The following is a 27,391-nucleotide window of genomic DNA, read 5'->3' as shown; positions in this document are numbered from 1 at the left end:
TACATTGTATTCTTTAAATGAAGTCCAAAAAGGTGCATACTGTACATAATAGAAATTTCTATTTTAACTGCATAATGAGTGAGATTCTTTGCAAGTTCTAAAGGTACTTCTTCCAAGGATATAGCTTTATGGGAAAAATGTTGTTGTGTATATATCTTGATCATTGATTCTATAGGTAATATTTACATATAATATATAATTAATATATAATACATCCAACTTCCAGTCTTCTGAAAGGAATGACTTCCTTAAATATTGTGTTTCCCCGAAAATAAGACCCTGTCTTATATTTTTTTGAACCCTGAAATAAGTGCTTGGCCTTATTTTTGGGGAGGTCTTATTATTTTGGGGCATGTGGAGCAAGATGGGGCTCCTCTTGCCGTCTTACCTGATTTCCAGCTCTGTCTCCCTAACCCTAATGAAAGGGTTAGGGTTGCTGCGCATGCATTTAAATATTTTTGGGGAGGGCTTATTTTCAGGGGTGGGGCTTATTTTAGCGCATGCACTCAAAAGCCAGATTGGGCTTATTATCAGAGGATGTCTTATTTTGGGGGAAACAGGGTAGTGTTATGAATGTGTAAATGTTTTTATATTACACAACTGATTTTAGGGAATATTATAAAGGGCACCCCAAAGTAAACCACAATGTAATACTTTTGTGTTTTCTGTGACATGGAAAATGAAAAACTGCAGATATGTTAATCTATACAGCTAAGCCAAATGATAACTTAAAAGCCAATTCAACAGCAACCTCTGCGACTGAATCATGAAAACAGACATAAAATTCCCGAGGCTTTGGATCTAGGAAGAGTCTCCTGCAGAAAAAACATAATTCAGTGTCAGCACAGGATTAAAATATATGTGAAAAACAATATTTTAGCAAGAGTTTATTAAAGGATTAAAACAGACCTATCAAAATTAGATACTATTCTAAAGGTCCAGTAGAAATTGTTGAAACATTCAATATGTATATTTATGTATAAATTTAAGCTTTGCTGCATTTTAATATACTACAGTTTCTACTACCAAATGTTGGATTAGCGAAGAACCTAAAAAAAACATTGCACAGGTTGTTTTTATTAAACAAAAATGTTCTGAGAATTTGGATAACCAAGTAATAACTATTTAGACTAAATTAAGAAAAAAGTATTACTTACCCTACCACCCAGTACATTATAGTGGAATCGGATTTCTTTTGATCAGTACAGCTGTCAGGAGCATACTCAAACAATATACCATGTTCTTTCACTTGATTTAGATCCAAATTTGCTTTTTGGGATTTTGATGTTCTCCCAGACCTTTTATTCTACAGTAAAGCAAGGGCAACAAAATTAATATCTGAATTAGCAGTATGGAGAAGTAATAGAAAAATGTCACATTGTATATGATAATTATGAAATATCTGGTGAAGGGAGAGTTTTTACAAGTAGAAATTTGTCTAAAGAAATAGCTGTCTACCCAGTTATATCTAGAATGGTGTTTGTAACAAAAGAATTCTCCTTTGCCCCTTCCCAAAATATAAGGACATACTTCTCTCAGCATAGTTTGTTGAAAAATGGAACGGATGGAAAGACAACAGTGATGGAAGTTCTTGATGAGCTGTGGATGGATAGTTCCACTGAGTTGTGCTACTTCAGCATGTGTTGGAGTAATAAAAATCCCATGCATTGTTTCTAAACAAATATAATGAAAGAGGGTATTTTCTGGACCCGAAGTCAACCTTCAACAGCAAAAGAAAACAACCAGATAAATACCTAATAAATAAACATCATAAATAATAAATTACAAAAAGAAAAAGATCAGGACTTTTGATTTTCTATATAATTTAATAGGAAACATTTGATAATTCTGTATTTTAGTAACATAGTTAATAGTTAACACATTATAATAGAGAATTCTAATGATATTCAGAGGTCATCTAGTATACCATATCCCAGCATTAGTATACTGCATTAAAAATTGAATATATTATACAGTACATCACATATACTTGAAAGTACTTTCTAACTCTTCCCAAAGCACTTATCGTCAGGAAATAACTGATTAATTTCTTTAGTAACTAATACAGGTAAGAAATTAATTAACCAGACTTAATAATCATGAGACCTAGTTTGGTGTAGTGTTTAAGGTATCAGACTAGGGACTATAAATTCTAATCCCATTTAGGCACAAAGCCACCTGGGTGACCTTGGACCATCTGCTGCCAGTGCCACCACGCAAAGACAAGCCTCCTGCAGCTGCCCATTCCAGGCCACCGACCCTTGGCTTTCCCATGGCCTGCACGGTGTGTCCGGATTGCATGCCTCCCCATCTCTGCCTCTGCTTGGACAGGTAATCAACTCACTTGCTCTTCATGGGCTGTAGCTGCTGCCCCCATGCCCTCGCTGCCTCTGGTGCTGGTCACACCCACCCACACCCACCTCTGGCTGATGACAACCTTAACTGGGGCTTAGTTTTAGGGTAGGGCTTATATTAGGAGCACACTAAAAATCAGGCTGTCTTATTTTCTGGTTAGGTCTTATTTTGGGGGAAGCACGGTAGCAGTTATATAATGCTAATAATATGGAACATATATATTTATATTTATTTAATATGGGAATAGTAAATACTAGAATTTAATCCCATACAATAGGATAAATGTTGATAGGATTTTTTTTTACAAGTTTACCAAGCCCAATCAGGTTTGCAGCATGTGGTGGTAGTTCAAACCCAATTCTGATACAACAGACTTTTTATTTTAATAAAGGTAATAAAGAACTAAACAATTGATTAGTTTCACCATATTATTTGAGGCTGAAACCTGCATACTAAAACTAGAAGTCAATGTCCTATAAATCAGGGGTCCCCAACCCCCAGGCCGTGACCCACTACGAGCCAAAATCTGTTCAGAACAGGGCTGTGGAAACAGTGTGCAAGCATGCACATGTGCACAGCTTTACTTGCGCCTAGAAAGGTTGGAGACTGGTGCTATAAGTGAAGCAAACAAAGAGACTGAAAATGGATGCAGAATTTGTATATCTTACTGATTCAGTTCAGGGGTATTGGGCCTGTATTCCAGGATCACGTCTTAATTTTGTTACATCTCTGAAGATCTCAACAATTGACAAGGTATAGTAAATTCAGTACTTCCCTCCCAAATCCCAATCCCTACCACCCATACAAAGAGGATAGTAGCTTTATAGTTATAAAATATTTAGAGCTGCTATTAGACAGCATGACCTATCCATAAGGATCACTATCTATCAGCTCCTCATTCTATTACAGTGTAAATTTATATTTTGATTTAACACTGAAATACAGGCTGATACCTGTAGGAGAAAATATTAACAAAAAGTCTTTATGCAGCACCCATGTTCAACATGATTTGAGGACTTGTTTGTGGAAATGCATACGGTATATTATCATGAAACACTGTAATAGGAAAACAAAGATTGACTGCCACCTAAATGACATTATTGTTAATTCAGCAATTAAACCTTTAAAAGACATAGTACCAACAATATTTGATTGGAAAGCTAAGCTTAAAAGAATATGCAGCAATGGCAAAATTTGGTAATATGAAAACCATTCTTATTAACGTTTAGTTAAGCGTCTGTTAAATTTAAGTAAGAATGGTTTACAGATTTATTCTAAATTAGCCAACACAACACTGTGTTATTTTTCTTTTCTTCTTTAACGTTTATAACATCTATATCATTTATAAATACATATTTATATATTTTATATAAACATAGAAATACATAATAATTTACATTTATAAATAATAATACAATGGAGATTTTAGTATTCAAATCAATCTATCTGTCTGTCTGTCTGTCTGTCTGTCTGTCTGTCTATCTATCTATCTATCTATCTATCTATCTATCTATCTATCTATCATCTATCTATCATCTATCTATCATCTATCTATCTATCACATTTATGCAGGTAGTCTTGAACTATGTACAGGTAGTCCTGGACTTACAACAATTGAGCCCAAAATTTCTGTTCCTATATGAGTGGTGGTTAAGTGAGTTTTGCCCCATTTTACAACCTTTCTTGCCACAGTTGTTAATTGAATCACTACAGATGTTAAGTTAATAATACGGTTGTTAAATGAATCTGGCTTCCCCATTGACTTTGCTTGTCAGAAGGTAACAAAAACTTACTTATGACCTTACTCCACGACACTACAGCCATCATAAATATGAACCAATTGCTAAGCGTCTGAATTTTGATCACATAATCGTGGGATACTGAATGGTAGTAAGTGTGAAAAATGGTCACAAGTCACTTTTTTTAGTGCTGTTGTAACTTTGAATGGTCACTAAAAGAATGACTTGAGGATTACTTGTATATCACGACAAAACTTAATATATTCTGCGTAAGTTTGTTTTTTATTAACATTATGCTGAACATTCATTGTGTAATTTCAGTAATTATTTATCCATTAAAAAATAATCCCTTTTTTGAAAATACTTTTTTTTTAAAAAAAGGATTTTTTTAAAAAATCAGCAACAAAAAGTTATTTTTGATATGTCCAACTGCACATTCTCTAGGAAAATATTAATGTACTCAGAAAAGATATTTTATAAATACTATAAATTAGCTATAAATAAAAATCCTTACTTCATAGCATTATATAATTCAGCTTCCTTATCTGAGACATTCTTTTTCATGGTTCCAAAAGTAAATGGGTTTGGAAGAACAGGCTTCTTTTTAGTGATCTGAGAAACAAAAAAGAACAGCCTCATAATAAGAGAGTTAGCAAGCCTTAGAATTCATAGATGGCAAATGGCTGTGTTTTCAAAATGCACTAAGCTGTTAAAGCAATTTATATGTTTTGTGAACAATGCTGAGTTGTTGTGTTAGTGGACATGTCATCCTAGCTATGAAAAAGTACTGTTTTTATTGCAATACATTTTTACAAAACTAACACTTGAACAAAGCTGTTATTTATTAAATGATTTGTATTTGGGAAATATATAGAGATTTCATTAATTTATACGAATAATAAATTATGCTGAATGCATTCAACTTTTATTTACTTCTTAAATTTAGAATTAAAAAAGCTCATTCTTGTGGAGAAAAGACCACAGTAGGAACTGACTTGAGTTATGGGAAGAATGGCAATAAATAATGGCCCAATTTTGCAATGGTCATAGTCAGTTCATTCTAGAAACAGAATTACAGTTGCCTTTGATATTGCTGTGTATATACTATTAGTACTGTCTTCTTTTTGACAAGTCATATTTGCTCTATAGTATGTTGTACATATAGGTGGGGAATAGTATAAAACCTTAATGAAACAGAAAAATCCTGAAAAGCTACATCATGGGCATGAACAATTTTCTCTTTTACTTATTAAGTATCACTGTAACTTCTTTTTTATAAATACAGAAAGTAAGTTACATTACCTATGGACATTATTAAATGCAGCAGCACCTTAAACAGACCATTATTTAAATAAGAAATAAATCCACTAAGACTTTTCAATTGTATATGGTATATGGACTGAATTCCCATTTCTTCCTTCAGGAGTGTCATGACCATTGACAGGACACTGACTACTCCTTGAGGGACTTAACATATGTGTCTTCAAGCCAGAGTTACCAGAACTCACTTTTTTGTTTGGTGGTGAAGGTGCAGTACTTGACATATGATGCAATTTGCTGAGAACAGACGAATTAGAAAAGCCCTCCAATTTGTCAGACGATGAAGGGAAGAACCAATCTACGCAACACACCAATGGAGCAGAAGCTGTTTCTAATCTCCCATCTATGCTAAGATCTATTCCATCCAGCTGAAGGATAGTTGATTTCACCTGGTCAACATATATGCAATCTGGTCCAGGATTTCCAATAGCTTTGGAAGAACAACCTCCTGCTTCCAGCAATACACTCAGTATAAAATGCTTCTAAAAAAAAAAGGGGGAAAAAAACTATTTCTGCCACTGCATTTATTTTACATACATACAAAATAGGTTACATAAAAGTAAACCATAAAAAGTAAACTCTAAAACTAAAAATCAGCACTCAACAAAACACCTGGGAGAAATAAAATTAAAAAATAGGTTTGGGGGTAAAAACAAATGAAATGGTCTATAGCACTTATAAATAAACTATATAAATACACTTCTGTACTAGAATATGGAATGCATTTGTGTTGTGGGAATAGCTGATAAGCCTTCCCTTATCAACCTTATGCAGGTATTTATTATATAGATTTAGTGACTATAACAAGGGCCAGCAATCTGGTTGTTACGCGAAGCAGTCGCTAAATGAAACCACAATTGTGCTTATGTTTTAATTCAGCTCCCCTTTGCTTTACAATCCTGAGAAGGTTATAAATCCAAGAGTTGGTCACACTATTATTTTATCATCATCATAACTGTGAATAGTTGCTAAATGAAGCAGTTGCTAAACAAGGTCAACCTAGATACTTGAAGCAACATGAATAGACAAGAAATGCTAATTTTTACTACCATTGTATAAAGTATTTGATGGGTATATCACAACATGTCCTGACATGAGCAAAGAATCCCTCTTTGAAGTATTAAAGCAGTTATATTTCTCCTGCAACATATTTTAAAGTCTTTTTCCAGTTCTTGAGTGTATATACATGTAGTCCTTACTTAACAACTGTCCTTTTTAGCATCACGGCATCCCATGGTCACATGAGTTCCATTTGCATAGTTCACAGTTGGCTTCCAAAAAAAGGTCATTGGAGTAACTGGCAGTACAATTGCAAGTTGTGGTTACAGGATCTGTCACTTAATGCCCATTTCACTTAGCAATGGAGTTGTCAGTCACAACTTGGTCATTAAGTAAGATTACCTGTACATGCAAAGCTACTTCACTCATAGACAGAGTAAAGAGTTGTCTATGCATGTGCTCATGGAGGAACCATCAGAGAAGCTATAGTGAGTCTTTTAGAGGACATAAATGCCTTAATGACTTGAGGAATGGTACCCTGCTTGCTTTTGAAATTATCTGCATCCCTTTGAAATAATTTACACAGCATTACATAGACCCTTGAAAGCTTGGTGCAGGATTACATAGATGGAAATTTACCATATTCTCACTACAAGCTGAATTGCATCAATTAAGAATAACAAAGACCGCAGGAAGCAATGTTCATGCTATGAAAACCTACCAAGCCAACAATGAGTAAGAAGTATCTTGCTAGGGGTTCTTGGAATCCTTCATATGAAGTTTGAGAATCCTGAAGATGATGTTGTGGAAATACTTCTCGCCATATTACTAACTGACCGATTCGCTGTTCTGCTGCTAAGGGCAAAAGGCAATAATGCCTGCTGTATAATGCAATATCAATAAGGTCCTCTTTTGGCAAGTGACTACTAATTAAATATCCCTAAAATAAAAACACAGACAACACATTATTATACAGTCATGCACTAGTTTTTTTAGAACTTCTTACACTAGTTCATATTTTTTTAAAAGTACTACATATTGTCACAAAACTCAGTCCAAACCAATTGAATCATAACAAATTTAAATTAAGCACTGTCATTTTTATTGATAATGATAAATTTATTTGTTCCTAATGTATAATTACCTACCATCTTCAGATGAATTGAGTTGTGAAAATTAAAAACTATTATTCTGTAGAGATAGCTCAGAAAGGCAATAGGTTTGACAGTATATACATAGAATAAGACAAACCACCCAAACCCACCTTATGTCTTATTATAGTTATTGTGACTTTAAAATCTTTCCCCCCTCAATTAACACCTTGTCTGTGGTTCAATTAAAATTGGCTTTGTTGTTTGAATGTAATCAATTTACCAGAAAGCAGTAAAGTTTGCAAAAGCTTACCTTATAGAAGAGACATGAGCCTAAAAATGTATACTGTCGTCTCACATCATAGTAATCTTCAGACTATAAAAAGAAAGACAATGAATTTTGGATTTTAGCTGATCCAATGTGTAGTTTTAGAATATTTTAAAGAATAGAATAGAATATTTCTAATTTTGCCTTATTTTCTTGATCAGCAGGATGTATAATTTGACACAGAATATGATGCAGTATATTCCAGAGAAGACACCAACTGAACAGATACAGTGAAGATGACTAGGACAGAGTCTGGTATGTTTATCTGGAAACTTGTATGCCTGTGAAAAAAACCTGAGGAAGTAGAATGCACGTCAGGATTGTGAGCTCAGCCACCTGTTTATAAGATCCAGATCCTGCTCTGGGTCTATGTGGTGACATCTACTTCTTTGAAGGAGGGCATTATTAAACAGCCTTGAAGGAGGCTATAGTGTGACCCTTCCTTAAGAAGTGATTGATTGCTAGACCCAATGATTTTGGAGAATTTCTGTTTGGTCTCCAACCTTCCCTGTTTAGTTGGGCTTCACCTGCAGAAGATTGCGGAAGAAATTCATTATCTGAACTACTTTCACTCAGATTTCAGACCGGATCACCAAATCGAGACAGGAAATGGTTGCGCTTTGAACGGCTTGGAGCAGAGCCATTATGAGGTTATTATGTCCATTTTTGTACTCCTTAATTTCTCAGTGGCTTTTTATACTGTTGATCAGTATCGAGGGTACTATTTTGTGATTATTCTTTCCTTGTGCCCAATTTCAAGTGGTGTTAACAGGAGGCGAAATTGTGTCTTTAGCCCCTGACTTGTAGGGTGCAACAAGTCTTGATGCTCTCATCCCTTTTGTTCACCATTTACATGAACTGGGGAATTAAAATGAATTTATCATGATCCTACAATTCAAAATTGTACTTATGATTGTTATATATATATATAGGCCTAATCGTTGTCACTCCATGTCTTTGCAGTTAATTACAAGGTTTGCAAATAGACATTTCATACATTAATGACCCATATATTAGAAATAAATATTGAAATGTTTTTAAAAAGTAATTCATCTACATTTTTTCATTTAAAACATGAATGAATGGTATTCCATATTTTAAGACAGTCAACCTATTTGGATTATCTCATCTTTTCCTGCAGTACTTCACCTTATTTTTGTTCCCAATTCCTATAGATCCAATTCTTATTAAACACACTGTAGTTTGCTGTTCTCCTTACTTTTTTTCCTATGAAAAAAATAGGAAATGATAGTAAGAAGGAACAACTACTACGTGGAATTTGGATCTATGAGAAAGAAGATGAGACTTTCTTTTGCGTGACCCTTACTCTTAATTCATACTCTCCCTTTGAACCACATGACCAAAGCAAGAGTAATGAAAAAGAGGAGAACAATGATAGGAGCAGAGCCTCCATTGTAGCATTGATGAATCACATCCTAATTTTGGCTCTTACATGAATAACTGGCATACCACTGAAATCAGCAATTTTAAAATTATTTCTCTACTAAATAGATGAAGAAATGACAGAATGCACAAAACACTTGATTAAAAATAAAGTCTTTACCAATTCTGCAAAGTCTGCTGCCTCCAGGTCACTCAGAGCTGCATCAATTTCTACCTAAAATACATAAGCAGAAAACATTCATATATATATTCATATATGTTTGTGTATTTTGTGTTCCCCTCCTTCCTATCTTTTAATAGTATTGATTACTGTTATTTAGTGCTTTGTTGTTTATTATTATTATTATTTTAATGTGTAGTTTTAATGTTTGTAAGCCACCGGAATCATCTGTGGACATTAATTAATTAAGCAAGCAAGCAAGCATGACTTTTGTTCCCAGTCTTGTAAAAGCTTCTCAATACTGAACAATATCTTAATATACACAACTACATTTTTCAATCCACAATAATTAACAAATTAAATATCAGCCAACTGTTGGAAACTACTGTAAACTGGATCAAAAGAAAAATATACAGTAATTAGGCATTGGCTGTTTTGCAGATAAAGCAAAAACAATTATACTTTTTAGGCCTCCAATGCAGTGCTAAATGTAAGACATTCACCCTCATGCTAATGAATTACAAGGCACAGTTTCCTTGAAATGTGACATAGCATCCTCACTGAATTATTAGAAAATCTTTTTCATTAAGCCTTTAGCCTTTATCTCTATGGAACGTTTTTCACAAATTCTCACATAATATCTTTATTTTGCCTAGGAAACAAAAAATCAGTTTTATTTATATAACCTAATTATATAACCTAATTATACTAATTATATCCCAAATGTAAAAATGTCTGTTCTAAAATTTGTCAGAAAGCAGAGGTACTCCCTATATTCTGAAAAACAGTAGTTTTTAACCGATGTTACCAAAATTGTTAGCCACAGAGCTGGTGCTTATATCATTCATTTCCTCTGTTCTTTTATGTCTGAAATTGAAAACAAATGACATTTCCCTATTTTGGGAAGTCACTTTTTCTTAATTCTTATTATAGATATATCATAATCTACCATTTTATAACATAATAAGCCACTTTTCTGGTATAGTCTGTTTTTCTTAAAATCCAAACTTTGAAATGTCAAACCACATACCACAACAAATTCACTCAGAAATGTATCAGGCCAAAAATTAAATAACATTTAAATTTGTCCCAGTCTTGAATTGCTAAAACATCATCTGCTTCAAGAATGGGACCTATATGTTAATTCAAATAATTTGTCAGTAATTTCTATGTAGAAATACATTATGTGTGTGCATGTGTCTGAGGGCATAGAGAGATGGGGAGGGGAGCATTGCAACAATATAGATTTAAAAACATAAACTTTTGAAAAATTTTAGAGGATCATGTGTGATTCTGTGAAAAGAGCACCTTGATTCTGTATTTGTATTTTATTTTGGCACTGAATGTTACCATGTGGATTCTATATAAAGAGCCCAAGTAAACAAACAGCACCCGTAGCTGTTAGTTCTTTCATTCCTTTCATAGACAAAGACATGCAACATGGGATAACCTAGCATGAAAACCTGATTGCCCCTTCAAGTTTGTAACTGATTAACTACTGTTAGCTGCAGTAACTACAACAAAATTACCCTATAATTGTGAACAATTTCGCAATCACTATATGAATATTCTGATCTATTCTTTCATAACAAGTTGCTTCAACTCAGTAGTATTTGAGGCTTTACTTGCATCAACTTATTTTTTCAGATCATAAAGAAACATTCTCACTGTGTTCAAGTCTGGGCTTGGCTATTCCAAAACATGTATTTTGTTCCTGTTCATTCATTCTTTTGTATATTTTCTTGAAGGCATGGGCACGTTGTCTTGTTGCATTACTTACTGGCAGTTCAGGTTCAACTGACAAAGGTTCTGATGTTCTCTTGTACAATTTTCTGATAAAAAGCAGACTGATAATTTCTTCAAAGATCAGAAATTGCTTTGGTCCCAAGGAAGCAAAACATCCCCAACTATGCCACTACAAGTTTCATGCTTCACAGCTGCTATTAAAATTTTATTATGGAATTCAGTGCTTGCAACTCACAATAATACCCAGGTAGCCCCAACATTTTTAGATTTGATTCATCTGTCCATACGTCATTCTTCCAGAGGTCTGTATCAATGAGCTATTTTTTAAGCTTAAAAGTAATTTTAATATTTTTTTAAATGAGCAGTGGCTTCTGCCTTGTAACTTCCCATGAATTTCTATTAGGGCATGGCATGCGCTCTGCATTTTACCAGCTAAATATTCAGAAATACAAACTTCTGAGTATATGCTATTTGGAGCTACAGTTCAGGACATGATCTAGTTAGTATATTATGACTATTTGAATTTACTATGTTAATTCATATATATGCTAGTTATTCAGACTGAGGGATAAAACAATACTGAGTCAGAATCAGTGGTGGGTTGCCCCTGGTTCGCAAGAACCGGTAGTAAAACTGGCAGGAAGCTCTGCCCAGAGACCTGGATGTCATCATAGGTGATCTGCGCATGCGCAGAAGCCTCTGTGCATGCGCAGAAAAACATGTGCGGGCACGATGCAAACCGATAGTAAAGGTAAATAGAACCCACCCCTGGTCAGAATATTTTGGCACATACATGAAAATGTCTATGTGTATCTTGGTAACTTCAATTAGACTAATGTCCGATTTTTAAAATCTGTAATCGAGCTTACTTTAATATTTTGGGGCAACAACAGCCATCGTACTCCTGGAAAATTGTATAAAAGTAATGAGCTGTTATCATAGTGGTGAGAACCAGGGTTGGCTTTGGAGTTGGTATCCTGAAGAACTTGCTGGAAAAACAGGCTGAAGAAGTAATCCAATCGAGAAGTATTTCCTGCCTTACAAAAAGCACTGAACAAGGAAATGAAAAGTTGGAAAAAATGAGAAATATGCTAGTTCTTGCTATAATCTATCTACCTAGCATAAGATATTTATAACACGATATAGATAGTCTTAAGCAATCAGAAAACAAAATAAAAACAGAAACAAAAAAGGAGAGAGGTACTGGAAAGGACAGTATGAAAAAGAAAGGAAGAAAAATTTGGCTGTAATCATTTTTAAAATCAAGTTATTTTAAATGTAACCATTCTCCTACGTGGAATGATCTGATTACTGTTATTCTGGTAAAAGTACAATCTTTATAAGCTAAATATATTATGTTCTTTTATTAGACAATAGTACTTACATGTAATTCAATATGTAATATGTAAATGTAATATGAAAGAGTATACATGATTTTCAAGATGCTTCCACTTTTACATTGTTTAGACTTTGTTTAATGGCTATGGTATAAACCAGGGGTGTCAAACTTGATTTCATTGATGGCCGCATCAGTTTTGTGTTTGACCTCGGGGGCCGGTGTGGGCATGGCCAGAGTAGCCAGGGCCAGCTCGAAGTCACTCGTGTCGGGGTGCCTGGGGTAGCCCGAGCACTCTGCCAATGAAAACGGGCCCAAGCTCAGTTTTTGGTTGCAATGGATTCCTGCAACCCTCTGCCAATAAAAATGGAGGTCAGGAGGGCCACATATGGCCCTCCTGAGCTTCGTTCTTGCTGGCAGAGGCACCACGGACCAATGCTTTGCTGTTTCTAGGGTGATCATGCGGGCCAGATCTAAGCACCCCGTGGGCCGAATCCGGACCCTGGGCCTTGAGTTTGACACCTCTAGTATAAAGGATAAAAATCCAACACAACAGTGGCATCTCCTAGACCAGGAGTGTTAAAACTCGCACTGTCACGTTGTTGTCATGTGACATATCGCTAAAATGGGGATGGGCGTGGCCAGAACGTGATGCATCCAACCTTACGGCCGCGAGTTTGACACTCTTGTTCTAGACCATGTTGGGGTTAGAAAAAGGTCCTTATAGAAAAATATTCTATATACAGGTCAAAATGTGGAAGAGCAAAACTTTCAGATTCTAAATGGAGCTTCTGAAACAGTTTGAGATTCCAATAGGAAACTGATCTTTAAAGAATGTAAGAGAAAAAAACATTTGAACAAACAATTGACTCTGTGAACAACTTGCTTTATTATGAAAAACTGAGAAAACAAAACAAAATATTTAACTTGATATATTCAGAGATTCATCTTTATATTGCTATTTAAAACATATAAAGTATATCTAGCAAACAAAGCTACACTTTATCTCCTGGGAATTTAAATAATTTGAGTTTGATTTTTCAGTTTCCCATTCTGCAGAGCAAATCACATGTGAAACTGACAGAATTTTTAAGCATAATTCAGTATACGATAACTAGATCTGTCCATCTAAATAAAATCTTACAAGTACATTTTAAACAATGTAAGTATGCAACCAAAACTAAAATGCATAGGCTTAGTTACAATGGTCCCGAAATGGAATGCTTACCTATCCAAGGAATTGTACATGAAGGTCAATATTCTCACAACATCTGCAATCACGTTCCTTAGCTGAGAGAGAGGTACACTAGAAAACCAGAATAATCCTTTAGATAATTTTTCTAATGGAATAAATGCATATAAGGGAGAAGGAAGAATGTGTGCAAGGATAGCACACAATCCTGACATTAAAAGCAAATGGAAAGGACATGAACTTATTTTGAGGGTTCTATATTTAAAATATTGTTTTAATTTTGTTACATGCCATAAGAGACTAGATATTTTATTACAACTATCTTAGAAGGATGATCTTTTGATTTTAGTAAATATTTATGAATAATTTTAGGGACTAAATTTATGTAGCAAAAAAAATAAAATAAAATAAAAAGGGAAAAATAGAGAAATGTACCTTTCAGCTGGAAGACCAATTATGAGCAGCTTGTCAGCCTTCTTCCAATAAGCCACATGGATCAATTTCCCACATAAAAACATAGATGAACTATAAAAAGTCAACAAAATAATAAAGAAAATATGGTCATGCAATTATATCATTGCTCAAATGGGTCAGTTATTACCATGCATAAAAACTCAGTTTCTTTCCTATTTTAACTTTTAGGCAATAGTTAATTGCTAAAATTCTTCCCATCAGTTTTTTTTTTTTTATTATTCTCCTATATGTATATTATCTTAATAGGCAGCTTGGACTATGTAAATAACATAATGGATGCCAAGTTAGTACTACTCTATGATTTGTCATATTATCCAGTGTTGGACATCTTTTGATAGCCAGGGTAACATTTAGAATTCAAGAAGCACAGGACCATGTTCAATTTATTATTTATTTTACAATACTTACTTAGCTTACAATACTTAATCAGTTCTTATGATCCTAAATAATTTATACTAATTGTTAAAATACAAAAACCAACAATAAATATAAATAACAATAACTTGGCAGCCCATTAATAATATTCAACAGCATTCAACTTGATTTGATGGACTTTTTAAAAAATTGTGATATGTCTATTTTTGGGTATATATTATATTATTTTCCTATTTCTCATAAAAACAGGTAATAGTTTTCAATAATCATGATTTATGAGAGATCAGGGACAGCAAATTTAAAGCAAAGATATAAAATTATTAAATTCTAAAGAAAAAAATCAGAAATCTGGTGGTGATGGTGGTGGTGGTGCAAAAATGATTAATAAGAACAATACTTGCCTAATTATTTGTGTCCCAGTCATATTTTCCAGTATATCACACAGCGTGAGAAATATTCCTCTTACACTTTTTATTTTTTGAGATGCTTTTGATATGGGATATTGGTAAATAATTTCTTGCTGTCAAAGAAATGTCAGTTTGTGTATCAGTTAAGAAAATTATGGGAAAATCCATATCCATACTTAAAATTGATCTTTCTTGATTTCATCTAAAAATCCTCACCAGGGAAATGTATTGTAAAAACTTCACATTCAAGAATAAAGGATGCATTCCTTGGGAAATTTGTGTATACAATTTGCTAATACATTTCATTAATGCTGATTTTAGAACTATATATTATTAAATGATTTGCACCCTTTTTTAAATTTTATAATAAAATCATTTGTAATTAAAAAGTTTTTAATTGCAAGCCACGTTAAAAATGTTACTGTTTTGTGAAAATAAAGAGACTATATATTATCACTGAATCCAAATTCTAATATGAAATCCTGCTTTAGTGGACCAAATAGGTCTCTGCTATCCCACAAACTCCCTAAGTGACATTATACAAATTATTTAAATCAATACTTATGATGTCACTCTTTTTTGTAAAATGATATTATTGTACACTTTGTTCTGTTATGTGTGAAGTCTGTTGCATTAAAATTCAGAAAACAGAGATTATAATATTGGCATTTCAAGTTATAAGAGAGTTCTAAAACCCACTTTGCAATTTTTCTCTTTTAAATTATAGGTCCTCAAACTATTGATAAGTTTCTCCTGACTACATAGGGACTCTAGGCTGATCCTTTTTTAAATTCCACCCCCACGTTTTGCCACTCTTTCGCTTACAATTATATATGATTCTTGCTGTTTCCAGTTTCTTGGAAACAATTTTTTATTTTCATTGCTTTTTTGTTGTATTTGTGTTTGTCTTATTATTGTGTTTGTCTTATTATCACCTTTCTTGTTGAAAGAGAGGATATATGCACTATTTTAGAAATGTATTCCTACCTCATCAGATGAATCAGATTCCAAGTTAAGTGAGAGATACATTACAATATGTGGTATACTTTGCAGAGAGAACTGCAAATCGTTATTATGGTCTCTCCATAGCAGCTTCACCAAATTGTTTTCAGAGGATTCTGTCTGTTTACTCCTTGACTGAGATGTTCCTGTTGGTTCAAATGCTGCTATTTCAAATGTAAATTTTACCTGTTAAAAGAATTAATAATATTTTCACTGGGTATAATTTGGATCTTTAGAAATGTTTTCTAGACAGGAAGTAGTTTTAAACATACACAACAGTGGGGTTTTAAACATACACAACAGTATGGTTTTCATAAATATAATGAAGTAATGAATCCAAATTATTCACTATTAACAGGTGCACAAGTAAAACCTGATAGTAAAGACTTGAAGTAAACACAACTGTATAATTTAAGTGTAATCTCTCAGATTTTTTAAAATGGAGCATAGAAATGTTTTAAGTAAGTCAAATGCATTTGTCATATTGGAATCAGCAAGTGATATTCAGTATTATCAGTTGCTATAGAATGTCTTTTTTGCTTCATACTTTTTGTCTCACTATGAAAAATATCATTTAATGTAATTATTATTGGTTCATTAACTTTATGATTTGATTTTCTTCAAATGAAAGTTGACCGTCTATGCACCACCCATTCCTATTTCTGTGTGTTTTTCACATTTGTCCCTATATTGTTATGATTACTTAAAGTTTTTAAGGCTCTACATCACCGATTCAGAGCACGGTGCCATTTTCAAAATATAGAAGAGTTCCTCCCAAACTCTCTAAATGTAGTTCTGTAAATGATGTTTACAGCATAATCGCATCTGATTATGAAACTATGTCAAATGGTAAAAAAGGCATCTTTTCAGTTTAGGAGAGTGAAATATCTTAACTGCTCAGGCAACAATATGTCTGTCCAATCTTTCTGCTTAGTGCTAAAAGTTTTAATGCCTCTCCTTGACCCTATTCCTGTCTTATTAATTTTTAATATTTGTATTGTAGGTAGGTAGACAGGACCGGCTGGAGCATCATTGTTCTAAACATACATACCTTGAAAAAAATAAATATGAGATATATATTTTATTTTCAAGATCATCCATTTTATCCTTTTTAGTTAAAGGAATATGACCAAATAAGAGTCTGAGAGACTCATCCTAGTCAGTGACTAAAATATGTGCTCTCTTCTGCAAATCAGTGCCCTGACAACAACTTACTTTCATCAAGGATTACAAAGAAAGTTGTGTTTTATGTAAGGTTCATATAAAAAACTAGTATAAAAAACTTAATGTTTGCATGCTTGTCTAAATAAAGTCAACTGAAGTATACCTGCATAGGACCAGGAATACAAGACAAAATTCTTTCTATATTTTTAGAGTCTACATCAACATCATTTACAGCAACAAGGGCATCTCCTGAAAGCAGAAGGAAAAGCAAAATTAAGGAAGCAAACAAAATAAAATTCCAAATGATGGATAGGATGTTCCTTAAGAATGGCTGACTTATACGCATGCACTGAAGATTAATATTTATTTCATTTGAGACATTTATATATGCAAATTATCTGCTCTCTTTGCTTCCCTTTCCAGCAATGTAATTTGCTCTTGTAACAAGATATGAGCAACTATCAATTCCAATTATGTTGCTTTAGTTTAGGACATATAATCTTCTAATTTTCTCCTCAGACAAGGGTTTTTTTTGTTGTTGTTGTTGATGTTTTTGTTTTGTGGGCTGGGAATCGCTTGTCAATTTGGAGTCAAAAGAACCTTGCCAGAGCAGAAGTAAAAACTGACCGGCCTATAAAAGAGCAACTGCTATATTAGAATATGATAGCATGCTTTCCAAAATGCTAATCTGGATTTAAATAAAATTAATTATTAAAAAATCTGCACTACTCATTTTTTCCTTTGCCTTAGATCTTTATGAACATTCTATTAAAATTGGAATTCACTGTCAATGACATATGTTTATTTTATATCTCAGTTGCTTAAGGCTTTAATTCTAGTTAACAATCAAGAGTTAGCCTGTTTGCCAAAAAAGATACCATATCCTTATAAAATGTAAGATAACATACTGTATCCTATTCAAAATATTTTCAACTATATATGATCTTCCATTTTTCTCAAAGAAAACAGGAGTTTTCCTTTCTTCCTGCTATCCTACATGTAATACCTACATATAGGTAGGTAAGAGCTATGGTGGTACAGTGGTTAAAGTGTAGTACTGCAGGCTAATTCTGATGACTGCTGGCCAACTGCCAGCAGTTTGATTCTCATTGACTCAAGGTTAACTCCGCCTTCCATCTTTCCGAGGTCAGTAAAATGAAGCCCAGATTGTTGGGGGAAATTGTTATGACCTAGGCTTCCCCAAAAAGCACGAAGCAGAATCCTGGTCCTGACAAAACCTCTTTTATTAACAAACAGTGAATTCCTCTCATTCACCTTCAACAAAGTCTTTCAAGGGAGAATTTACAGTCACAGACCTTATCTGGTTTGGAGAGCTGCCAAGCTGATATCTTCAAAACTTGGCAAAGAGTCTCGGAGAGTCACAAACCAATTAGGTGAACTAATGGTCTCCTGCAAACTCCACTCCCCTTTCGCCCCTCTTTTATTCCCTCTGGGAAGGGTCATTCATCATCCACCTATGGCCTTACTCCCAAGTCGACCCTTGTTCTTTAGCTGTTCCCTTCGTCTGGCAACTCTGCGCATGTGCACACTGGGAACAGGCTCCAGCTGTTTGTCTGCCTCACTGATATCTGACTCTGAAGGGAGCTGATAACTGGCATCCGGCCATGGCCCCCTCTCTGCCTCTGACACAGAGCCCTCATCAGAGCCTTCCCCAGATTCCAGGACTGGCCCATGTTCGTCCCCAACCGCCTCACTGTCCGAATCTGCTGCCAGCTCTGCTGGCTACTGGCGGGCCACAACAGAAATATGCTGATTCTGTAAACCTCTTAGAGAGGTTTGTAAAGCCCTATGAAGCGGTATATAAGTCTAAGTGCTATTGCTACTTAGCTTTGCAATATTCCCCTGCATATGAGTCTTTACAATGATTTTATGCTGAGAATCTTTGGGTTGGTAACAATTTCTGAACTCCCTACCTTTTCCCCTAAGTAGGCTTGATGATTTTGAAGAGTCCCAATGTATTGTATGATCATTAAAAATACTATATAATCACATTTCACTTGTACAAATGACATAAAGTTATAATGAATGAAAGCAATAACTACATTATTCTTGGTTCAACATACTCAAAGAGCATACGTAGTCCTCGACTTACAACAGTTCATTTAATGACTGTTCAAAGTTACAACAGCATTGAAAAAAGTGACATGGCCATTTTTCACACTTACTACCATTGCAGCATCATATGACATTGCAGGTCATGTGATCAAAATTGAGACGCTTGTCAACTGACTCATATTTATGATGGTCACAGTGTCCTGGGGTCATATGATCACTTTTTGTAACTTTCTGACAAGCAAAGTCAATGGGAAAGTCAGATTCACTTAACAACTGTGTTACTAACTTAACAACCACACAACCACAACTGTAGCAAGAAAAGTTGTAAAATGAGGCAAAACTCACTTAACAAATGTCTCACTTAGCAACATAAATTTTGGGCTCAATTGTACTTGTAAGTTGAGGTCTACCTGTATTTCATATTACCGACAAACAGAAAACAATATTGGCTAGAATATAATTTATTTTATATTCTCCTGCTCCTAATATCTATTGCAATTACATTGGTTACTTTTGTGAATGTATGCTATAAGTTGAGAATTAACAAACATCTGATCAGGGAAAAAATATATTATTCTAAAGGCCCAGAAAGACTATCAGATATACTTGTTGAAATTTTAAAAAATATGTTTAAGATGTGATTTGACTTCCTAATATGTTCTTGTTTTATTATGTAGAACATGGGCTGTCAAACCCGTGGCCCGCAGATTGAATGTGTCACACACTGGCCACGTCCACGGCCTGGTTTAGCGAAGGGGAAAAAAGTCATGATATGTCACATGCCACCATTACAACGTGAGTTTGACATCCCTGATATATAATATGTGAAATATTTATTGCTCAAATAAGACTAATATCTCTCAAACCATGACTATTCCTTAATCAAAAGACCAATACCAAAATTGAAATAAGCCCCTCCATCTTCCACAATACTGGTTTTGTTAGAAGTGTGTAAAATATTGAACTTACCAATTAAGATCTGTCCAGACTTTATTGCTGAGCTTCCTGGGATAAAACCACGCACTGTAATTTTTTCTTCATTAGTACTTCTAGATTCAGTACCATGACTGTATTTTTCAGCTGTTGTCCATGGTGGTTGGTGGACAATTCCTATTAAGGATTCCAGAAGCCCATGTTGGTCCCCTGTTGCAGCATTTGAGTCTTTATGTGGATTTACATAAATGTAGATGTCCTTGTATAGCTGTTGGTCGACATCTCCCATCTTATGGCAAGAATGGTGTTTCAATATGGATGCTGGGCCATAATTGTGGACACAGTCTTTACTACTTGCTTTCTTCTTTTCAGAATGCCTCAGAAGACCTTTATTCTTTAATAAATTAGTAAACTGTTGCAATCTATGTTCACACTTTCTGTCTTTTACAGCTTTCTCATGAAAAATTTCAGCTTCATTTTCATTAAATCTCACATGGTTCATCATAGATCTAGCAAGAGAATTGTCATGAAGGATGGTTTCCTCTTCATCTTCAGTTAATTCTAGGTAGAATAATTCTCCATTTTTCTGTACACTATCCAACCACTCAGGTTCAATGTCACTATGAACAAGATGACAACAGTATATTTAATTTGTAATTAACATAAAAGCAGTTATGAAGTGCAGAAGAGGACCAAGAAACTATCACTCAAAAGATTTACTATTTGGATGCTTCAAAAGCATTGGTTTCTGAAACCAACACTTTTGTCACAACATATAAAGAGCTAAATTAGTCATGATAACAATGGTTGTGAATATTGATCATGATTTTTAAAATATAAAAAGTGTATATGTAGAGGTTGGTGGATTCTAATCTGAGGAGTCCTTGATGATCTCTGAGCTTGGTTGTTTTTTTGTAGACGTTTCATTACCCAAACTAGGTAACATCACTGACTAGCACTGATAATGTTACCTAGTTTGGGTAATGAAATTCTGCAAGAAAACAACCAAGCTCAGAGAGCACCAAGGACCCCTCATTTCAATCCTGAGGTACAAAACTCCTTTACTGGTTTCTAATCTATTTTGCTGCACTGGGCATTATAATAACCTATGCCATTCATTTAAGTGAAATTCATCATAATAACATTCTTTTGTAAATTAGGAATTCAACATTACATATCTGCAAACACTTCCCAATATAATCACGCTTTAGCAGTTTGTCTAAATGCCAGCAGGTTGGTTCTGATCTAAACTTGAATGGAATATTGTTCAAAGGAGGAAGCAGCAACAGAAAAGGCTTACTTTTGTGTTCTAATGGAAACAGTGCTTCAATTATGTTAAACAACACTTAAGTGCCTTCTCCACTAGGTATTATTGTATGGGTGAAGGTGATCCCATTTATATTCAGGTCCCAAACCATCAGGCTTTTAAGGTGACTACCAGCACTTTTAATTGTCCTGGAATCTGTCATCCACCAACAGATGGGCTTCCAAATTTTGGACTAAATACAGCTTCCAAATAGATTTCAAGAGCAGCAACATTACAGTAAAGTTTATGGAATATGTCACAGTGCCAGGATTTCCTTCTCCAGGAAATGATGCAACTGACATGCCAGCCAAATATGGACAAAGATCACTCCAGGAATAGCCTGTCTGTCGTTTGAGTAGTAGCTAAAAGTCTAGGACGACTCTAAGTATATACCTGCTTCTTCAAAGAGCTACCGCTTCCAAAGTTACCATTAAGTTATTAAGACTGAAGCTAGCATTCCCTATAATCCAATAGTGAATTCAATCTTATATATTCCACATATTATATGGGAAAGATTATTAAATCTTTACAGATTGCTAATAATTGAGAGATGTAGCACACTTTTGCCACATCAGATCAAATATTGCCAATTGTGTGATGTGTGACCTTGTATTTGTTTAGAAACTGGATATTTGAAGGCGTAGGGGTTATTGCTACATACTGTACTTCTTTTCAGATGAAATGTTTCACTTTGTGCATTTAGCCGCCCAGATATACTTGACAGTGAGAAAGGCGGCATATAAATTTAATAACTATCAGCAAAGTTTCAAGATGGACAATTGATAAAAGGAGAGCAAAATCTGTGATCTGAGAAGGAAGAAGAAAGCATGTAGAATTTTTATTTAGTATTTAATTATTGGTTTGGGATTAAAAGTGAATATTTCCCAGCTAATAAGCCAGGATACTTCCCCATTCATTCAGAATAAATATAGACGGGGCAAATTCCCACTCACTCTTTCAGATACAAATAGGCTAGAGAGAATGAAGGCTTTCCAAAAAGAAACACAGAAAACGACTGCATTATCCTATTTCTAATATTTCCATTCCCCACCATTCTCCAGTCAGAACTGAAGAAGCTTCTTGGATGAGAAGTGAAACATCTTTTCAAAGAAAAAAACAAGAAAGTCCAGTTGCTTCTTGAAAAAGCACCTTTGAGATAACCATGACCTGGATGACTGAGAATCTCTATAGACATAATCTCCTATGCTGAAATGCCAAACTGTTCTTTGGGAAGGAAAGGGTAAGGGAATAAAAGAGCCTAAGGGATCAATCAGTAAAGTTCCTAGATGAAGGCAAATGAAAAGCATTCCGTTGGGTAAATTGCAATTCCACACTTTCCGCGTTTCTAAAAGCAACAAGGAACAGCACATTTGGAAGGCGGTTCATTTCAAATCATTTATTCCCAACCCAACTCCCTGCCTTCCCTCCGGGAATCAGCACATGCGCAGACTGCAGGCCTTAATCGGTCGCAAAAGCGGGAAAGAAGCGCTGTCTCTCCTTACTCGGAACTGCTGGACAAAGACGGAGAGCAGGAATCGCCCCTCTGAGTCGAGTCGCCGCCCTTAGACTCCTCATAATCCTCAACCGACGGCTCTCGGGGAATCTCAAAAGACCGGCGAGGCAGCGCCGTCTTCTCCATAACAAGGGGGGGGGGCAAACCCAGTTTCTTCCGAGATCCCTACAAACCCTCTGCCGCCATGACACTGGAATCCGAAAAAAGCAGAACGTCACCCTCTGCCGCGTCTTGATTGGCAAAGGCTGGGGAAACCATGGCGACCAGAGAAGCGCTGAGAGACCTGACAAGCATACGCTCCGCCCCTGTCCAAAAACTTTCCCTAAAACTCCTAAAATCAGACTAGGGCTTAAATACTTAACATTAGACTTAATACTTAGTCTCCCTTCTTCGCTTTGCATTTTGCCCAGATTTTCAATCACCTTGCCTGAATTATATTGCATTTCTTGCAAACTCTCAAAAACTTGCATACTGGTTTGTATGCATTCAGCCTGATAAAAGAACTGCCTTCAAAACCCAACTCTGTGACCCTGGCATCATTCACCTTTCAGAGCAAAGATTATTTTAAGTCCTTCCTCAAAAGCCACCCTATCTTTGATACTCCCCCCCCCTCTACGCTAAGAATTAACTGTTCAATAACATGTATATTAACTTAGAAGTAGTCCCGAGGAATCCATTTCTTGGATAACGGATTTCCACTGGATCAAGTGGATTTCCATAAGGGATTTCCACTGGATCAAGTGAGATTGAAGATTACATTTTACTGGTTTAAATCAGTGTCTCAACTAATTAACTTCTCTGCTTTTGGGATATGGTGTGGTGGTTTAACTTTGAATCAGTCTTGAACCTTAAATGCCTTGCTGGCCTCGATTCTATGTTCATTGCACAAGTCCCTTTGGGTTAAAAAAAAAATCCATACATTAAATCATATTTTATTTGGGGCTATTCTTTATCATCTATCCCCAGAAACACTGAAAGTAACCATCTCCTCACACAAAAAGAGTTTGGACTTGCCTTCTGCAATTTGAAAATTGATGAAGGGGGTATTTTTCTACCTGTGCTACTGACTTTTGTTTTGCATTATTTATTATATTAAGACCTCATTTTTATCTTAATTATGTAACTAGCAGCTCAGACATGCTCTTGATTAGAGCAGCATATTAGCCTTGTAAATCAATTAATCAATCTCCAATTAATATTAATAATATAAATTCAGAAACCTCTCCAAAGTGCTCACAGGTATAAATAGTGTTACATGCATGCATGAATATGTACAAGTCTATCTTACAATGTGCTGTATCTGGATAAAAATTAACATTCCAAAACCTGTCCACTAAACAATATTATGTGATACTTAGATAATAAAGCATTACCTTTTTCACCATCAGAAAAATAAACACTTTTTCTATGGAAGAAACCTTTTATGTGGGAAGGTTAGTTGACAGTTTAAGATTTGCCAGATCAATTTTGTGTGGAACTAAAAAAGAAAGAGGCCTTCTGGAGTTAGTGAAATATAATGTGTAATGTAAATCAACTCAGTTGCAAACTGGAAAGACAAAACCTGCATATACATCAACTTTCCCCAGTGCGGCATTGAAAAACCCATCGTTTACTTAGGGTGTTGTTATCCCATACATCTGAGACCAACTAATGCAGATTAGCAGAGAAGAAATCTGGAGCACATCTTTTTTCACTGGGAATCTCCTCCTTTCGCAAACTTACACCTTTACCTGTGCAGCAGGATGCTCTGCACCGAGTCTAGGTCTTCTAAATTCCGAGGTAGCGGCCTGGGGATTCTCTGCTTCGTAGCGTGGAACATGGTGCTGAAGAAGTAAGCGCCTCTTCATTAGCTGCCTCCAAAACGGCGTCCGCAGTATTTATCGAGTTTAATGTAGGACCTTTCGGATCATTCCCCCTAGGCAAAAAATAACAGCTAAGGGAAGGAGCAATGTGGAAATCAAAAGCTATAATGCTTAACAGCTCCTGCCGGCTGCCGGGAGAGTTTGAGAAAAACTACTCTCCGGTGTACGGAGCCTCCGGTGAGCTCCGCCTCCTTTAAAAAGTCTCGATTTACCGTAACGATTTTTCTTGAGGATGTCAGATTGTCTGTAAGCACGAAAGAAGTTTAAGTTTCCGCGCTCATACAGAAACTCTTCTGCAGGTTTAAAAAGAAAGAAAAGAAAGCCCATTTCTCTAGCTCAGTGTTTCTGAACCTTGGCAACTTTAAGACGCGTGGACTTCAACTCCCAGAATACCCCTGGCTGGGGAATTTTGGAATTGAGGTCGACCCGTTTTAAAATTGCCAAGATTCAGAAATACTGCTTCTAAAAACACAGGTGGGAACCTTTCAGCCCTGTCCTTCTTATATTACGCTCCTGGGTCTTAAAGACTTCCCAAACCTTGTTAATTTAGTACCTAGTGCTTTAGGGATTAGGGGAAAATCATCCTGGTGATCCAAAAAAAGATGCAATGCATTGTAACCAAGTGATAGGACCATTGCGGGGACTCTCAGTTATAAATATATCAGAACCTACAAAAATCACCTCTCTCATTTCTTTCACATGGCATTATTTAATGCTATATACAAATACTTAAACACAACTGATTTTAGCATGATACATCAATATGTTTTATACAGTTTCATTTATTATTGTATACATAGTAGTAGGTATAAATCTGATAGGAATCCTTGGCTAATCTCATTTCATCTGTGTACGATTTCTACTGATTAAGTAGACAAATTCCTTGTGTGTCCAATCACACTTGGCCAATAAAGAATTCTACTCTATTAATTTGCATTTACACAATTTATTAGATTTGATATTTCACCTTTCATTGAAGAACTATAGGTGGTACTCACATCTCTCTTCCATGTTATTCCTTGGCAATAATCTTGTGAAGTAGGTTAGACTGAAAGACACCCAGCAAGGTTCCATAGCTAGACTAGGACCTGGATTTCCCTGTTAAACTTAGAATTTGCGATAGTGGCAAATATCTGTAGCTTGGGTGTAGGATGAGGGTAAAGGGTCATTCTCCGAACTTATGGGTTGGTTGGTAATGTTTCATTACCAGGTTAGGTAACATTTTAGGCAGAATTTAGGGAGTGTCAGTGTTGGTGTTCTTCTGCTTATAAAGGTTTTGTGTGGTCAGGAGGTCTTGTGATGGGAGAGTCAAGTCAGGTATGGGTCTGCTGATGGGTCTGGTGATGGGGAGGCCACATCAAGTGAGAGTCATTGGGAGGTAAAGTCCTTGTGGGTGTGGTGGGGGTTGTGGGGGTTGGTTGAGGGTCGGTGGCATCGCTGGTTAGTTGTGTGGTTGATTTGAATTCTCAAGGTTCATAGACTGGTTATAAGTTGATGTGCCTTGCACTTCACAAGCAATTCCATCAACAAACACTTTGACGCATGAGAGAGGAGGGGGGAGGAGAGATTAATTTGACTGAATAGAAATTTCTTTAAAAATTTCAAATATATATTGATTTGTTTCTGATTTCTATAAAATATATATGTATGGCCTATTTAATGCACTCAGCATAAAGCAGTAGATAAAGTAAAATAACAAGAACAAAGAACAAAGCATGACTCCAGTTATCAATGCTATACATATATGAATATCTGGCAATTGCCTTATGTCCAAATAAGGAAATTAAAAGTATTACTATAAATGAAGCAGAATATCTGTTAATGTAAATTGCAGATGAAAATATTGTCATTATATCTAAAGCCCTACAACTTCCAATTTTTAAAAAAGTTTTGAATTAGTGTGTATCGATAATAAGAAATCAGAGTTACTGTGTGCTCATACTTCCTGTAACATATAAACATTATCTAATCTAATGGACTTTCTCTTACCTTTTAAGAAAAAAAGATACCTAGGAGTCAATAAATCAAAATATTTGATTCTCCTATATTAGAACACATCCTGTGTCCTAATATGGGAGAAAAGAATTGTTTGAGTAAGTAGTTAATACTTATTTAGCAGTACTCAAAGCCAACTCAATCATTTGTTATACGTATCATTTATACGTATAAAGGGAATACGTATCTAATATTAATAATAATATTATTAATAATAATGTGTTGACAATAGTGATAATTGTATTCGCATAATATTGGAAAAATAAAGATACCCCTACAGATGAAAAGATAATTAGAAAAATCTTGGACTGTGCGGAGATGGATAGATTGACATTACAAATAAAAGATAAGGAAGAAAGAGAATATTTAATAACATGAGACTTGTTTTATCAGTGGATAAAAGACGTAGAAATTTATTGTTATGTAAAAGTAAATGAGGAAAGATTATTACTAAATATAAGCAAATATCATTATTGTTATTATTATTACTAGAACGACTACTATGATCTTATATAAGTAAATGGACTCAGACAATACATTGTTGACTAAGCACTTATGTATAGTAAAGGAAAAAATGTATCAATAAAAATAAAAAAAACAATATAGAAAAAAAA

At 35.0% G+C, this 27,391-nt stretch overlaps 1 protein-coding gene across 2 annotated transcripts; it reads right to left on the bottom strand.

The window, feature by feature from the left end:
* Positions 1 to 703: 703 nt before the first annotated feature.
* On the bottom strand, positions 704 to 24,739 carry INTU (inturned planar cell polarity protein). Of its 2 annotated transcripts, none has more exons than XM_070948785.1 (16): positions 24,651 to 24,739; positions 20,138 to 20,721; positions 17,256 to 17,341; positions 15,914 to 16,114; positions 14,921 to 15,039; positions 14,106 to 14,195; positions 13,707 to 13,784; positions 12,012 to 12,192; positions 9,397 to 9,450; positions 7,818 to 7,880; positions 7,135 to 7,353; positions 5,603 to 5,896; positions 4,609 to 4,706; positions 1,531 to 1,720; positions 1,158 to 1,306; positions 704 to 815 (listed from the first exon to the last, which is right to left on the bottom strand). In XM_070948785.1, exons 1-16 carry the CDS (start codon positions 24,737 to 24,739, stop codon positions 704 to 706), a joined length of 2,607 nt encoding a protein of 868 aa, XP_070804886.1. The 2 variants fall into 2 exon arrangements, with proteins under 2 accessions (XP_070804886.1, XP_070804885.1); XM_070948784.1 differs by lacking the exon at positions 24,651 to 24,739 and adding an exon at positions 22,910 to 23,046.
* Positions 24,740 to 27,391: the final 2,652 nt, after the last annotated feature.

This window comes from Pituophis catenifer, unplaced genomic scaffold, assembly GCF_029215685.1.
Source record: "Pituophis catenifer annectens isolate HBS135680 unplaced genomic scaffold, rPitCat1.0.hap2 SCAF_8, whole genome shotgun sequence".
Classification (NCBI taxonomy): Eukaryota; Metazoa; Chordata; class Lepidosauria; order Squamata; family Colubridae; genus Pituophis; species Pituophis catenifer.
The sequence above is the reverse complement of the archived record's forward strand: the minus strand, read 5'-3'. Positions and strand labels throughout refer to the sequence as shown.